The 16,470-nt window shown below is 54.7% G+C and overlaps 1 protein-coding gene across 4 annotated transcripts in view; it reads left to right on the top strand.

The window, feature by feature from the left end:
- Positions 1-211: 211 nt before the first annotated feature.
- The window catches only part of KCNT1 (potassium sodium-activated channel subfamily T member 1), a 77,684-nt gene continuing 61,425 nt past the window's right edge, over positions 212-16,470 (top strand). For 3 of the 4 annotated variants that reach the window (XM_086625082.1, XM_086625081.1, XM_086625080.1), the window contains exon 1: positions 15,074-15,168. In XM_086625082.1, coding sequence (XP_086481208.1) covers positions 15,074-15,168 — 95 coding nt within the window. Of the gene's footprint in view, positions 358-14,988; positions 15,169-16,470 lie in introns of those variants that run through there. The other variant, XM_086625079.1, reaches the window with a different exon arrangement.

Raw genomic sequence — 16,470 nt, 5'->3', positions numbered from 1 at the left:
CGGGCTCGCCCCCGGCATGCGGAGCGCCCGGCCGGCCCGCGGGCTGCTGCGGCGGCGGCGGGGCGAGCCGTGATGGGCGGCCGGGAGCGGGAGCGGGACGGCGGCGGTGGCTCTGCCCGCGGCCGGCAGCCCCCGGCCGGCGCCTTCGGCAGCGCGGGGCGCCCATGCTCTGCTCCGCCTCGCCTCTCCGGGCACCCGCGCCGCTTCGCCGATGCCTTTCTCGGGCGAGGAGCGGAGCCTGCAGGGGATCTACAAGCCGGCGGGGCCGGCGGAGGGCAGGGCGGCCGGCGGGGCGGCCGTCTGTACCGAGTGCTACACCAACCGCTCCTTCGTCTACGACGATGGCAGCGCCCACAGGTACCCGGCGGCGGGACGCGGCGGGGGGACGGGGGCTGCGGGCGGGGGTCAGTCCGAGGGGGTCGGGATTGGGGGGGTCGGTGGGAGGGTGGGGGGGCTGTCCCCGGGGACTGCCTGTGCCGCCGTCGCTGGGAGCCGGGGGGGAGCAGAGCCGAGGGGAGCCCCTTCCCTCCCCGACGGCCGCGCCCAAAGGGGCCACGCCGCCACTGGGACCCCGGGGGGAAGCCGTGCCCCCCCTGCCGGGCCCCTCTCCCCGCCATTCCCACCGCCCTTCCCATGGAAGAAAGTTTCCACAACACTTCCAGGCCTGGCTGGGGTCCCCCCCCGCGACGCCCCTCATAGCAGCATCCCCTTGGGAGCGGGGTGGTGGGAGGATGGAAATGCCTGAGCAGGGGCTGCTCAAGAGATCCCCGAGCTCTTTGTTCCCAGCCATGGAAGAGGGGTCGATGCTGCCCCTCCGCCGTGGCTGGCACGGACTGAGGCTATGCTCCGCGGCGTGTGGGTCAGGTAGTGCTTTAGAGCTGGGTTGGCTGCGCCCTGAAGGGACCCCAAAGCCAGAGGACTAAAATGAACGTGGGCAAAAAGGCTACATTTCCCTGGGAGCCCACGCTCCAGCTTTAGGCCGCTTTTATGTCAAAGTTATAATGCCCAGTATGAGGGAGGGGCTGCGGTGTAGAAGTGAAGAGCTACTCAGAGGGGATCGCAGGGACCTGATGCCACTGGCCTCTGTGCCCGGGCAGCAGCAGACCTGTCTCACAAGGGGCTGAGTGCTTGTTGCTGAAGTATCCCAGCTTTTCCTGATGGCTCCTTTATGTTATCATTGATCTGACTATATTTGCTAGTGTGGCTCTTCAGACTGTCACGCTCATCAAATGTCAGCTGAAATGAGCAAACGAAGCGTATGTGTCGATTCATTCTTGGCAGATAAGGACCTTGGCCGGGTTTGTGCCCTGGGCTGGTCACCTGGGGTTTTCTATGTTGACATCTGTTCACTATCATTTAGGGACACCATCTTTTATTCCTAAAAGCCTGGATAGAAAAAGAAGGAACAGCCTGTTTAGTGAAGTCTCTAACTTTCAGTACGTTGCCACTGACTGGGTAATTGGTAAAATCCTTGAATATTCGTGTTTGTGATGAAGTCCCTGACCATTTCCCCCACTGCCCTCTCTGTCAGAGGCACGATGTCCACTGCGTCCAAGGCACTGTGGTGCCTCAGGAACCAGGACCATCTGACTCCTGAGAACACGGTTTGGTTGCCTTGGGCATGCCAGGGGAGCTGTGAAGCCACAGTGCCTTCACCCAACCCAATTTCCTCATCTTGCAGCTGTACTTGGTGTGTTTGCAGAAATGATGTCCTTGAGGAGGTTATCAAATGTGTCTGGTGCGGGGGGAGATCAGAGATCAGGCTGGAGACGGCAGCCTGCGGTGGGTTCGGACTCCAGCGTCATGGGAGAGTGATGAGCTGCTCGGCTCAGACAGCAGCTATTGCTCCTTGTTACTTGCACTGCAGTACTGCTCGGGGTCAGTTATCCTCATCTAACGCACAACAACAAAATCCTTGTCCAAAGGTCTTCTCCTCTGTCTCTTTCAATCTGAATAGAGCTTTGTTTTCTAATTATTATTACACAGCTCAATGTGTTTCTAACCCCCTCTGGCTCTGGAGAGGTTGAAATGCCGTTGCTTTCTGTGCCTTGTCTTGCCTGCGCCTGCGTTCAGCCCCTTTGCTGCCCTTCCAGAGATATTGGACAAGCTGGTTGGAGCCCTCAGGACTCGGCAGCTTTGCTCCTAGCTGCCTGTTTCCCCAGCACGGAGCAGCCTGCGTCTCTAATGTAGTTTTTTCAGTGCTGTTCAGCTGAAGAAGCAGAAAACGGTTGTTGTGAACAGGCTAAAGAGAAAAGAGCAGGAGGAGGCCGAGCAATAAGCACCGTCTCCCCCATTAGATGACCGCAGGGGCCCACTGGCTAATCTACTGTTTGGTTTCCTCTTCCGCAGCTTGGACTGGGGGTGCACATCCCCTTTCAGTGGATGATCGTCCACGTTTAACAACCTGCTGGCACTCAGCCAGTGCCTGCTACAAGAGTTTCTTCCTCATCTCCTGTGGTTTTACCTTTGTTTGGATGGCAGGACCATGAAGGCAGCGCCCTGCCCGTGTCTGACGTGGGGTTTGTGTCTGATGGGTGCGCCGTCCCCGGGGAGACCAGGGCTGGGGAGTCCTGCACAGACTCCTGGGCTTGGCTCTGCTCCGTGCTTCCAGGCATACACCCGTAGCTGTCGGTGTGATGGCAGACAAGGAGACCCGTCACCAGAGGTGTGTGTGAAGGATGTGAGAGCCAGGATATGTCTGAGAAGCAAAGGTGTGTTACACGTTCCATGTACCTTCTGCCGAGCGTTCGAGGGTACCACGGCTGGGCTGGCCCTGTTAACATAAATGGAAGCCTCCATTATCCCCTTGCTTAGCAAATCTAGATGGCTTAAAAGCTGTTGAAGAGAAATTCCATCTTCTCAGTTGCCTGAGTGTGGAGCCGTGGGTGTAAATGCCCGTGTGCTTTCTCCTGGCCCTCTTTAAAAGGGGACAACTGTCCTGAAAGTCCCTTCCAGTCAGAAAGCAAGGAGTTAACGGTAAAAGCACTTGAAATTATATTTGGAGAGCAAATACACATTTCTGTCACCCAGAGGGTACGAACAGCCTAAATTTTACTTTCCTACCTCGTGGGAAATCTGGGTAAATGTTTGTACAAGGAGCTAGTCCGTCATTTAGGGGAATACAGGATTTCCTCGGGCGAGCAGCTCTGCTTCCCCTGCCGTGCCCATGTAAGGGCACTCCGGGAAGACGCAGTGATGGATGAGCGGCCATATGGAAGGACTCACGCAAAAATATCCTGCGCAAGTAAGGGGGCCTGGGCGAGAAGCAGGGACGTGCAAGAGGAGACTTGGTTTTTCCATCCACTATCTCCTGCTGCTATGGCTTGTTTGGGAAGAAAAAGGTGAAAGAAGACGACACGCTCGAGGACACCTGGGAAAGCTGTTTAGGAAGGTCACGTCTTCGCATTAGACGTATGTGACTTTTCTCATATCTGCTTTTAATGTCTCTTACGGGAGGTCTGTCTGGCTGCTAGACTGCACCGCTCTGCGTAGGTTCAGTGCTGCTGTTTATACCTGGAGCAAACAGTAGATGCCCTGTGCCAAACGGGGCGGGTTTGGGTACCCTGCGATGGGTTTGGCAGCAGGATGTGGGGGGAAGGTGGGTCCCAGCTGGAGCAGCTGCTCCACTGCAGGTGCTTGAGAAGCTGAGGTTTGGGGCTGGAAAGTAGTGGCCAGAGAGACCTGGGGGCACTGCTGGCATGGCAGTTCTGGATATGCGGACGGAGTGCCTGCTGGAGAGGGCTTGGCGTGATGGGGGCTGTGCTATGGTGAGGTCTGTCCTCAGTCCCACCTGACTGGGCAGCCAGGACAGATTGTAATTTCTGGCCCTGGAAATCACAGCAAGATTGGGAGCAGTGGCAGGAAGGTAGAAAATACCCGCAGGCACCTTCTGCTGCTCTGGTCAAAGCCTCTGTGTGAGCCCAAAGCCAGACGTTTGCCTGCTGTCCTGGCTGAACCCGAGGTGGTCGGTGGGTTCCCAGGACTGTGTCTCTAGGAGAGAGCCTGGGAAAGTTGATCTGAATCCAGGAAGGATATGAATGGGGAAAAAAAAAAAAAAGAAAAAAGCATTGATTAAACCAGATTCTTGCTCAGCGTGAACACTCTCGTCCAGACTCAGGTTGACTCTCCCATGGCCTCTCCTGCTGCACTTCGAGTGCATCAGACGAGCTGTCTCAGTTCAGCACAAGGATGGTCCCTGCAGCTGAGAGCTGCTTGTCATCTCTGAAGTCTTCCATTTTCTGGAAGTGAATGGGAAGATAATTCTTTGGCAGAGCTCGCACTGAACCAGACTCTGTAGCTAATTAATAACCAGTTCCTCGAGGCAAGATTACCAGCTTAGACATTTATCAGCTTCCAAAAAGTCAGCCTAGTGGATTGCAACAACTGTTGCTCCAGCTGCCCGTGGGGATCCTGGCCTCGTTGTTCCAGGAGAAATTGCAATAGGGAGCCATAAAACTACAGGGCCAAACAGCCTGTGTTTTCAGAGTGTTTGTGTAGCAGAGATAAGACGGAGCTCAGCTCTTGTTTTCCTCAGCTGATGAGGAAAGGGAACCATGCTGCTCTGGCAGGAGTCTGAAATCCGGGGCTCGACAGGGCTGTCAGCAGGTGATGCTGCAGAAACCGCTGCAGGAGAGCGCCCGCCAGCACACCTGGGTCAGTGGGAAGAGGTTTTGGGCCCCCCCTGCTATTGCATTTAACGAAGGACCCCCCAACATGCTGAACGTCCGCCTTAGAAACTGCCTTTGGGTTCTGGCATGGCTGCGTGTTGCCCTTCGCTGGAGAGCAGCAAAGTAGGTCATTGCCTGTGCTCAAGGCTCTTTCTGCTCTGCAAAAATATTTACAGCATCTATTTGAATCCTCCCAATTCTCCATCAGCGACCTGTTCCTGACCTCCACGCCTGGTTCCCAAGTGCTGCACACAATTTGTTTTGGAGCCTGTTAGCGTTTCTTTTGCATCCATGCCAAACCAGGCTGGAGCGTGGAACATCTCATTCATCCTTCTCATGAATAAAAACAGGCAAAGAGCCATAGTAGGTCTGAGCACAGGTGCCTCTGGCCTCGTGTCCTTTGGCAGTGGCCAGGGACAGGGCCAGGGGCAGAGCAGCCCCTCCTGGGCTGAACTGCAGCCTGTCAAATCGGGATCCTGAGCTGGAGGTTGTACCCAGCAGTTGAGCTTCCAAGATGTGGATGGAGGCCTCCTCTGGGGTTTGCCCAGTCCTTCTTGAACCTGTTGGTACTTTCTGCCTCCGCGAGAGGATGTGACTTCTCTGATTCAGCTGCTCTGTGAGAAAACACGCTGCTTTTCCTTTGAGTTCCTGCAGCTCTTGTGATGCGCTTGCCCGCTGGTCATCTGCTCTGATGTCACCTGCCTTTCATCGTGTCTCTTACCAGGCTCAGGACTCCTCCTGACTGTTTAGTCTCTTCCTGAACCAAATGCTTTGCATCCCCGTAGTTATCTCCGCTGCCCTTCTCTGTGCTGTACCATCTCTGAGGAGGGGAACCACAACTGCGTGTGGCTCCGCGGTGGGTTCAGCTGTGGTACAGCCTCTCCTAATGTTTTGGGCTCTGACCGCCACTGACAGTCCACTATTGGCTTTGTTGGGTTATCTAGTGGGACTTTGGCTCTTTTCTGAGTGCTAATTTGCAGAGACCTTCTAGTGTCTGTGCAAGAAGTGATTTCCGCCCCCCTCTCCCCTTTTGGATTAGTTGACATTTATCGATGCTGATTTTTATCTGGCATTTTATCATGGGACCACTCAGTGCTGCAAGATCCTTCTGCAATTCTTTACAGTCAGGTTTAGGTTTGACCATACTCGATAATTTGCAGTTGTCACCATCACTTCTGAATCCACGGACTAGCAGGGAACCCTGTGGGACCCCACAGAATATGTTTGCTTCAGTGTTTCCCTGCCATTTGGCTCCTGTTTTATAATCCATGAGACATCCCTCCCTTTGTCCCATCGCATCCGTGGTCTGGCAGGCAGGTTGACAAGCCTGCCTCTTGGGCTTTGCTTCTCTAAGTTTTTGTGTCCTTGAGCAGTGCTAAAGACTCTTCCTCCTCCCACGTCTCCCTATTATTTTCTACTTTCAGTAGAAGGGAATGTTCTGCAGGAGTCTGGAGCACGGAGAAGTTTCTTCTCCATGCTTTATCCCTGGCTCCTTAGAGCAGTTTGGGGCTTTGCAGAAGGGAGAATTTTCCCAGCAGATCATTTGCCAGAATTAGCACTTTCCTGATCTTGCAGCCTTTTTTTTTTTTTTTCCTAATGTGAGCCTGAAAAATACCAGAAGTCGGCAAATTTGGTAGAGGGTATAACAGCTTGGGGTGAGACACCACCAGGCTGACGTGCTGTGGGATACCAGATAGGCTCCTGTCAATAATGATTCTGGAGAGGAATGAGCTCTACTTTGGGAGCATCTCGCTGCTCACTCTGATCAGAGCTGGGCACGGACAATATTGTCCTGTGTGCAAACCATCGTCTCCCAAGATGAGGGTTTTGACTGGTTCCCAAGGTGGAGCGGGTCCCAGGTGATCTCCAGGTGGGAGGGGAAGCCCCAGGAAAAATACAGATTGGGCAACAGCAAGAGGACAAAGGACTTTTAAGCCTTGCTTTAGCTAGAGGTGAGCTTTGTGGTCTCCTAGCCCAGAGCAAGGAGGGCTGCTGCTGCCTGCAGAAGGATGCACTGGTAGGAGTGGGATTGTGATGGAGTGTTAGGATTTGCAGGGGCCAAGAAAGGTCCTTGTGGGAGAATTATAACTGGCCAAGACCCACTTGGCTTTCTGGCCTTCCTGAGGATGCCAGCTGCTGGAGCAGGGACGGGTGGGACAGCTGAGGGGTGAGGCTGGGCGGTGAGCGTAGCTGTGCCGGGCTGAGCAGTAACTGCTGGCTGGGAGCAGAGGGGTTGCCGAGGGGTAGAGACTTGCTGTGGTGTCGACAGGAATTCTGTTGCCCTTCTTAAGCAGGCAATAGTGGAGGGTTGGCTACTGACTCCAGAAACAGAGCTGGAGGCTGTGACAAGTGAATTACTCTCTTTTCAGTTTAATCATCTGTTTAGGTTTAAGATTTTTCGCGGTTGATTGGCACGAATTATGAGCCTGGTGTTATCCCTGTGTGCGACAGCACCCTGTCATTAAAGGCAGGGTGATTTCCCAGGGGAGCCTGGTGTGCACAGCCCCCGAAATCCGCAGCGGGGCTGATGGGGCCGCGCAGCGAGGGATGGCGTCTTTCTTCCAGCAGCGTGAGTCCTTGTTGCTCGATTTCTTGAGCATCGGGGATGATTCTGCTTTTACACAAACTTGCGTGTGCTCCCAGGCTGCCTTGTGAAGCCAGCACCGTGATAAGGAAAAAAGAGTCATGTCCTTGCTGGAGCAGGGCTGGGTGCTCCGGGGAACCTGCTGCTCAGCATATAGCTCCTACAACGAAGATATAGTTTGATGTTGTAATCCATAAATAGCCCTGGAGATCGCTGGGTCAGGAATTTCCCGGCAGGGTTAGTGACCTTGGCTCAGCAGGCTGAGTGTGTTTTGGATTTGCCCCTCCTTCCAAGGTTGTTCGTGGCCGAGATGCTGGGAAGAGCGTTGTGGGTGCTCCTGAGCCTGTCCCTGGTGGGAAGGGCTGGGCTGGATGGGTGACTGCGGGCAGAGCTTGGCCGGAGCGTTGTGTCCATCCTGTCCTTGGGTGCAGATCGCTGGTGGAAATAGTTTGCTTCCTGTGAGGAGTGGAATCTTCACCTCTGGAGGAAGGAGAGTGAGTGAGGTCCTGCCTGTCCTCCTGCGGCAGGAGCCATCCCTGCTGTGGGAGTGAGACCTGTGGAGACCCTTGCCCAAGGGCGATGGGATGGGGAGCAGAACTGTGGCCTCAGGAAAGCAGGGGTTGGTGTATTGTGCTGTAAGTGATCATCTGAGCTAATTTGCACTCTATTTGCATGTCTACATGGTAGACTAAACCGATTGCAAAGGTCTGGCTCTGCCCTGGGTGTCGATTGAGGGCCTGTTCCTGGCACTGCTCTGTTTGTGCACTCCTTGGATTCCTCTTTCTAGTCTTGGGTTGATGGCCTTCCCAGGCAGATGCTGGTGCTCATGTCCCTGGTGTTTGATGCAGCGGGAGTCTGGGTGACGGACACGGCAGGGGTCTGCGCGTGACGGACACAGTGCTCACAGAACCAAAAACCCAGAGAATGCAGCGATGGCTGGAAGCTGCTCGTTGGGCACTGGAGCCCAGGCTGGTTCCCTGCACTGGCCACTGCAAATGCTTTCTTAGCTTTTTGTTTTGGTACTATTTGATATTGCTGAGCAAAGATGAGGAGATATGCGCCTTTTCCTTCCAGGAGGCTCTTTGGGAGAGGCTGAAACCTCTTTGCTGCCAGAAGTCGGGGGCTGTTTTTTGGTTTGTAGCAGGCTGCCATACAGTCTCACTGAAGGATGGGGCCGGGATGGCGCTGGACCAAGTCAGTGGCTGCAGAACGAGGGGCACGGCAAGAGATGAGACCTGGCGGTGTGTCGCCGACTCACTTCACCAACGGGGCAGCCCCAGCCCAGGCTTGAGGGGAGGCAGCTGGTCCCCTCACCTCCAGCAGCCCTGCCAAGGGAGTGTGGGATGTGCCTCCCCTCCCTCCTTTCCCCAGATGCCATTTGGGCTTTGCAGTCACCGGGACATCAGCGGGACCTGTTTACCTTTGCCTCTGTTGGAAGCTCAGCCTGAACCGCCGCGGGATGCTCTGATCCCGCGGAGCAGGGACACGGACGGATGGCTTCGTCGGCCTCCTCGACGTGCTGCTGCTGGGATCAAAGAAGAGTGAAAAGGTTTCTCAGCGGGGCTTTGCCTTCCGTGAGTTTTACCCTGTTGTACAACACGTACGTGTGCATCAGGCCAGAAGAGAGTGGGGAGACGTGGGGCTGAGCTGCTAATACAGGGTTGTCTGATAAGAAAAAACGGCTCTGGACCTGGAAGGTACAATTTCTACTTTTATCTTCTAGAAAATAGCATTGGCAGCAGGGGGAAGGCGTGTGGAGCTGTGCACTGACTCACGCTTCCTGTTCGTTTTCAATGTGAAATACACAAAATGCTAATTTTTCCGCGAGGCCTGTGGTGCTAAATTGCCTCCGCGCATTGAAAGCGAAGCGATGGATGGATTTGTCACCGGGCTCAGCAGCTCTGTGGAAGTTTTGAGCAACAGCAGCCCCTGACGTGGACAGTCCAACTGTCCATGGAGGTGCAAATTTGGATGCAGGAGTTGAATCTGGGAGACCGAGCACTTTGTATATTGAGTGTATGTATTGGAGCACTTCAAAATTTTTGAATCAAAAAAGTGTAAAGTCCATGACCACCGTACGAGTAGCAAGACGCTGACAAAACAATTAAATGAAGTGGAAGACAGTTGCTTGTGGACACAGAAGTGTTTGGGAAGTAGAGAAAATGATCTTGTTGAAGGAAAGAGACCTCCTATCTTTCCCTGATTCTCCTTTTCTGTATCAAGCTGAAGACGTTAGTGCCTGGGCTTCAGTGCTGGTTTTTCTAGGAATTTTTCATACATTATCAGAGAGTGAGTTTGCAAGTCCATCAGGCCATGCTGGGAAGAGCAGCTCTGGGCCTGAAACGAGCACTGCGACTCCTCCACGGGGATGTCCCTGCAGGGAAATCCTGACCTGGAAGCTGCTGGGGTTGGCATCCGGGAAAGAGCGATGCCGGGCAGGTGTGCAAGGCACGTGTGGTTGTGGGACCCAGCCCACACCTGTGTTTGTCCACGTGTGTGCAGATCTGCTGCTTTCCTTCCCTGCGTGGTCTTTGCCCTCTGCTCCTGCCTTGTGCTGCTGTGCCAGCCTGGGGCCCCTCCTCGCCAGGAGAGCGATGCCAACGCCTGCAGCAGGTGCAGGAGGGGGCTGCTGCCTTCCAGCCCGGCTCTGGAGACCGAGCATGCGTCTCCCCACGCACTCAGGCCATTAGGAGACCCCACAGGGATGTCACTCAGAAGCTAAAAAACAAAAAGAGAGGGGGGAACAACTGTAACCCAGTAACCATAAGAGCTGTGGGAGGAGAAGCAAATAGAAGATGATTGTATATATTTTAATAAATACAGAAAAAGAAAGGGCAGAATTTCCTGTACGGCTTCGTTCAGCGGAGAGGCTCTCAGAGCCTGGCTGGTGCTTGCCTTCCCTGATGGACCAAGGACGCCGGGCTGGGCTCTGCAGCCACAGCTGGGGAAACGCTGTGGCAGGGAGGAGAGGACACAGTGGGGTCCTTGATGTCCTGGGGCAGCCTGGCTCTGAGAGCCCTCCTGAGACATTTTCCATCCCTTGAGTGCAATCTAGACACTGCTGCCCTGCAATGGGTTTAGGCCAGCAAAGAGCAGCTGGAGCTGGGCAGCAAATGGGCCCCACCAGCGCCTGTTTGCTGCCCAAAAGCCTGGGTTTAGCCTGGCCACAGTGGCGGCCAGGTTGGCTCTGCCTCTCTGGCTGCAGCCCCATGTCTCTGCCAACGGGAAGAGAAAGGTCAGTCCCCGTGTATGACTCTTGCTCCACCATTGCTCTCAGCCATGGGTTTTCCTTTCCGTCCTGCTGGAGGTGACAGGAGGCACAGCAGCAGCTGGCCGCGGCGTTGCAGTATGTGCTGAGTACCGAAGCATGAGGAGAAGTGGCTTTGCCTGAAGAGAGGGTTTTGAGATTGAACATGAGGTACTTGCTTTCCTTGCATCCAGACTCCCCGACCATCCTTCTGGGGAAAGGATGGAGTTGGGACAGACGGCTGCCAGCTGGATCTTGTGCCTCTGGCTCCTTTTACAACATGGAGTAGTGGGAGAGGAGATATTTAGGCTGTAGGTTATGCAAGAGTTTGCCTCAAATGTAGGTTCAGCTGTTTCTTCTGTTTGGGTATCCCAGCCCCTAGAAGGAGGAGAGGAGGGGAGGGTTTCTGGGAGGGTCTTCAGTGACTTTTGGTGTCGACAGAGCAGGGGGTGTCCCTGCGAGCTCTGGAGCTCCTGAGGGAGCCTGGCAGGTTTGGGCAGTTGCATCGTGAGGGTACCAGAATGTAGGATTAGGGGATCTGTTGATGACCCTGCACAGTTTGGGATTGATTTGTGGTGGGAAGCAGGAGGATGCTCTGTGGTTTCTGTGGTGCATAGCATGCAAGGAAGCAGAAGAGGAACTTGCGTTGCGTCCTTCCTCTTCTTTGACATATATAGTCACAAATAGTAACAAAAAATCCTAAAATACATCACAACAAGCCCCCAGCCCGTGGTGTTTCCTCTGAGACAAAGCTGCCTCTTGGATGGTGGGACCCCAAACAGCCTGTGACGAGCTCTGCAGGGTCCCCGGGACCAGGCACAGCCCCCGCTGGCACAGGAGGGTGTGTGGGGCTCTCGCTGGTCTTTGCTGGCATTTCCAGTCCGAGGGGACGGTGCTGTCAGCAGCGTAGCTTTCCCATGTGCTCCGGGTGAAAACACAGCGAGGGAAGAAGGGGCTTGCAACCAGCCCACGCGTGAGAGATCTTGTTAGAGAAACCCAAGGCTGGTGCAGCTCTGAGGCTCCTGCTGGAGCGTGCTCCCAGGGGCGGCGTGTTCGCCGCGCTGGGACAGCTGTTGTGCCTAGCTGCGGTTTAACGGTAGGAGAGATCCACAGGGAGAGCGGGTTTGGATCCCACTCGGCTCGATCCCAGTTCCCGTGTTCCCAAGAGGCTGAGCGGTTGGGTGTCCCCCTCCCGGCGTGCCGATCGCTGCCGGGGAGCCGGCCAAGCTGGGGGAGAGACGGTGTCGTAGCGAGCGAGTGCAATAGTGTTGAGGTTTCCATATGCTGATTACAGCGTGCGTTTGTAGTGGAACATGGTTCTGGAGGAAGGAAGGAAAAGGAAGATAAAAATAAAGCTGCAGTCCTGTATTTAGCTATAAACCGCTTTGGGCTTTTTTTTTTAATATTTTTTTTTCAGTAGTATTTGAAGGCTAGGCAATAAACAAGCTTGTTCATGAATTTTTTATTTTATACCACTACTGCTTTGAAGAAGTAGCCAGGCTGCTGTGGCATGTCTATAGCTCAGAATCCCTATGTTTGGGTGGAGACGAGGGTTGCAAATTCTCTGTGCCGATGTCAGGAGATCTGTGAGCAGAGCAGAAGCTCTTTTTTCTAAGACACAGATGTGCAAAATATCCTAAAGTCACTGGGTAATCCATAAAGGCATCTTTATCAAATAGGTTCTTGTAATATTTGTCTTACTGAACCTTCATCCAGAATAAATGTGGCAAATTTTTAAAACTATGAATGATTTTATATGCAAGAATAAGAGAGAATATATTCAAAATGTAGCTGCTACTGCAGATGGGAGAAGAAACTCAGATAGGAAACACATAGCAGAAATTTTGTTTCCAGAGATACTGATATAGTTGGATTTTACTACGATTTCTTAACACTAATAGAGGATGGGGTAAATATTTGCTTTGTTTCATTAATCACACATGATCTGAGGCTGAGAGAGGTGGATTAATTGGGTTTGAAAAGAACCACGTGGAATTTAAAAAACCACCAACACCACCCAAAACCCAAAAGACATTTGATGTTTGAATAGGATGGTTGTGTCTAGATCTGAGTGTCCTTAGCCTCCCGTGGGGGCAGGGTAATGGTGGACTTGCCTGCCAGATGCTTGGGTGGTGGCTCTGAGAAGGTGCCCTTTCCACATGGCAATCCGTGTGCCCGTGGCTGTGCAGCCGGAGCACTGGCCTCTCCCGCGGGAAAGGAAACAATGGGCTCCTTTCAACAGGCACTTAGTAGCCAATGGAGATTACTGAGTGTGAGTCTCCTTCAAAGGCAATTATAGCCGCCCACGTTTGGAGTTTGGCACCCGGCTGCCCACTTTAAAGCGTGCATTATAATGAGGGAGTGGATGATTTTTAAAATGTACTTTTTCTCTCCCTGAAAATCCAGTTTTGGGATACTGTCCTGGCCTCACAGCAATATGAAATCTCAGCTGGGCTCGAGCTTTGCTGGAGGTGGCCCGGAGAAGGTATGCTTTTGGCATGAGTTGTCATAGTTAAGCTCCAAGAAGAGAGACTTAATTGTGGCTTTTTTTGTGATTAGATTAATGTTAGATCCTTCTTTGTAATGTGAGCTAGAGATGGTCAGCTAACTTCTGTGCTTATATTGGTCAGTCCAGGGGGAGTCTTTGAATTGACGGGAGTTTGGCTTGATTCCTCTTAAAGACCAAGTGTTGGATCAATGTCTGTCATTGAATAACCTCCCTGATGCCCAAGGCCCTGCACGGATGCGTTACTCAGTGCTGAGCCTTGGCTGCAGTGTGCATATGGCAGCTAAAGGAATTGAAAAGCTCTGGGGGTATAGAAATAAGTGGCAAATAACATCAGTGAAAATCATCGGAAGCGCTGAGAGTGAGTGAGCTGCATTGTCTTCTGGGGCTGCGTTCAGCAGAAATTTTGCATGGTGGTTGCTCTTCCAGAAACTCAGCAACAACAGCTGATCAGGACTTTGGAAACGACTCAGCTGGGAACTTATTTACAGGGGTTTGAGTTGTTAAAGGTAGAAGACAGTCTGAGGAGCCTCAGATCACATCTCTGCAAAACCCCTGGATGTCTGCTTATTGCCAATTTGGTGGTCAGCTGTTTGAAGCTCTGTTGCCTGTGTATAACTTGTGCAGTATGTACTGGAGGCAAAGCTGTGGGAAGGTGGCAGGAGGGGGTTGGAGAGGCTTTGGGTGAGACCCTTGGAAGTACAGCTGACAGGAGTTGGAGCCTTTCAGCTATTTGCCTGCCTCACACTCCAAAGTTACATGTGAGGGACAAAGAAATCAGCCCACTGTGGAGGCACCACGTCTGCTCTTCCAAGCTCTCTGTCTCCTTCCCACTTTGCACAAAGGGTCTATGAAACTGGAGTTCCTGTCCTAGCACGGATAAATTTCACTGATGAAGCCAGAACCCAAAGGATCGGGACGTGTGATCTTGCCTTTTGTGTCTGTCCACTGGCTTTACAGCTCTGAGTGGCTTTGTTGCCTTGTGAAGTTTCAGCTTAACCCGGATCTGCTATAATTAGTAGCTGTAGCTGACATGGGGAGCAGTGTCGTACCCATGTTCAGATTAGTAAATGTGGTTTGCAAAAGGAGACCAAAGACAAGCTCTTAGCACCCTGGAAGGACAGTTTGAGAGCTGGCTGGGTTTCATCTCTTTCTGTGCGGCAGGGCAGGCTGCGTGTGGCTGGCCATGCACAGCTCTGCCTGAGCCATCACCTTGGGTCTCTCCCCCCACACCCCGCCTTGATCAGAGACACCAGCGTGCCAAGGGACGGGTGATACATCCTCCCGGCCACGACACTTGGCAGCTGGACAGATGACTGACTCATCAGTGTTCGCGGTTTCTCGTTTAATACTGGGGCTGTTCAGATGATTTAAGTGCCGGCGGTCCAGAGAGGAGGTTGCGCTTCTGCTTCCAGCACGGTGTGGAGCCATCGCCTCGTCTGCCTCCCATCCCTACTTTTCTTTGCGGGGGGAGGCTGGGGGTGGATCTGCCTTTGCTTGTCAGCTGTAGATCTATCTTGCGAGCGCTTTTATTTCCTCCCGGCGATTGGGCTTTTCCGTTGGCTCCTCTCGCTCTCTCTCGTTTGCCTGCTGAGGAACAAATGTCCTGTGCCCAGCGCTGCCCTGCGCAGCGGGCTGCGGGGCGCTCCGGGGGACCCGCGCCGTGCCCACGCCGCCGGCCCCTCGCCTGAGCTCACCGGAGCCCCTCGCCACCCATGCCCCCGGGGGGAGCGCTCTGCAGGGGGGGCACCGCCGCCTGCCCCGCAATGTAATTGCAGCCGCCGGGCTACCGGCCTCTCCCGGCGCGGGGGGCGGCGGTTCGGGGCAGCACCGGGCGGTGCGTGCCGGGGTGCGGGTTGCGCGGGGCCGGCCCCGGAGGGAGGTGCTGGGGCGGGGGCGGGCGGGCGGCGGGGGCGGGCAGGGCAAGGCAGGGCGGCCCCCCCCCGCCCCCCCCCCATTGCCGCTGCCCCCTTCTCTCCCGCAGGCTTTCGTCGCCCCGCGGCTGCGGCGGCGGGGACAGCGGCGGGAGCCGCAAGAGCGGGGTCATTCTGGACATCGCCGCCCTGAAGATGACGGAGCTGGAGTCCGAGGTGCTGCCCCTGCCGCCTCGGTACCGCTTCCGCGATCTGCTGCTGGGGGACCAGTCCTTCCAGAGCGACGACAGGTTCGGGGCGCACCGGGGAGGCGGCGGGGCGGGGGGGGCACGGGGACACACACCCCCCGGGAGGGGGGTCGGGAGGAGGATATGGACCCGGAGACACACACCCCTCGGGGATAGGGACACAGACCTGGGCTTGGGGACACACACTTGGGGCACACACACACGCACCCCCTTGCGAGTGGGACACCCACGCGGGGGGGGCGCGGAGCGCTCCGCGGTGCCGAGCCCCGCCCGGCGCGGAGCTGTCCGCGGTGCTGATCGCCCGGCGCGGAGCTGTCCGCGGTGCTGATCGCCGCGGGGCGCGGAGCTGTCCGCGGTGCTGGCGGCCCGTTCCTGTCGCGGCGGCCTCGGCGGGCGGGGATGGGTGCGGGCACTGGGATGCGGGAGCAGTCGGAGTCCGCGGGCACTGGGAACCGGTGGGCATGCCCGGGCGAGGGGGCACTGGGACGTGTGTGGCTATGCTGGGGTGGAGACCGTGGGGACGTGTGCGGGTATGGCTCGAACAGTGGGCACCGGGAATGTGGGGGCTGGTGGACATGCCAACGCTGCTGGGTTTTGGGAGCTGCGGGTATACTGGGCCAGCAGGCATTGAGATGTGGGGGTATGTAGGGCGGCTTGCCGTGTCTGGGAGTCCCATCAGAGGGGGGCGAGGAGGAAAAGGAACCACTGTCTGGGAGCTGTGGGAGATACAGTTGGTGAGGTGAGGAGCTGGTGAAACCCCCTGTTAAGCCATATGCAGTGTTTGGGCTGAGCACATACCTTTATTTAGGAGGTAAGGCTCACCCGGGGGCACTGTTCTCAGAGGCTGTCTTTGCAGCTGGGGATGCTGATGGGAGCAGAGTGACTCTAAAGAGCCACTGTGGATGAGGCACAACTCTCTCTTTCTTGGGCTGTCTAGAGAAATGGCCTGTATGGGTTGAGCGCCAAGCCTGCTATTCCTGTCTGACTGGCAGGAATTTATTACCAGATTGAGTGAGGTAAAGCAAAAGGAGGAATGCCATGAACAGCAAGTGAGTTCCATGAGCAGAGCAGTTAAATGAAGAGGAACAAGAACAACCTTCCCCTCAGCTCTGTTCATACAATAAAAATCAAGGAGCTACAGTGCTAATGAGGAGTCAGTAAGATTGTCATCTTTTCCTACCAATTAATTGTGTGATGTAAACAGAGAGAACTGTAACTTGTGTTGAAAAAACCCTTCAGTTGCTGGTGAGTTAGGCTTTTGGTAGCTGCTGTGTATTTGGTACACCTCCATCAAGGCTTTTGTGCATCTGTGTTAAAAGATAGTTTCCTTTTTTTTTCACGTGT

This window comes from Tauraco erythrolophus, chromosome 22 (assembly GCF_009769465.1).
Source record: "Tauraco erythrolophus isolate bTauEry1 chromosome 22, bTauEry1.pri, whole genome shotgun sequence".
Classification (NCBI taxonomy): domain Eukaryota; kingdom Metazoa; phylum Chordata; class Aves; order Musophagiformes; family Musophagidae; genus Tauraco; species Tauraco erythrolophus.
Note: the sequence above shows the minus strand (reverse complement) of the source record. Positions and strands in the feature narration are given on the sequence as shown.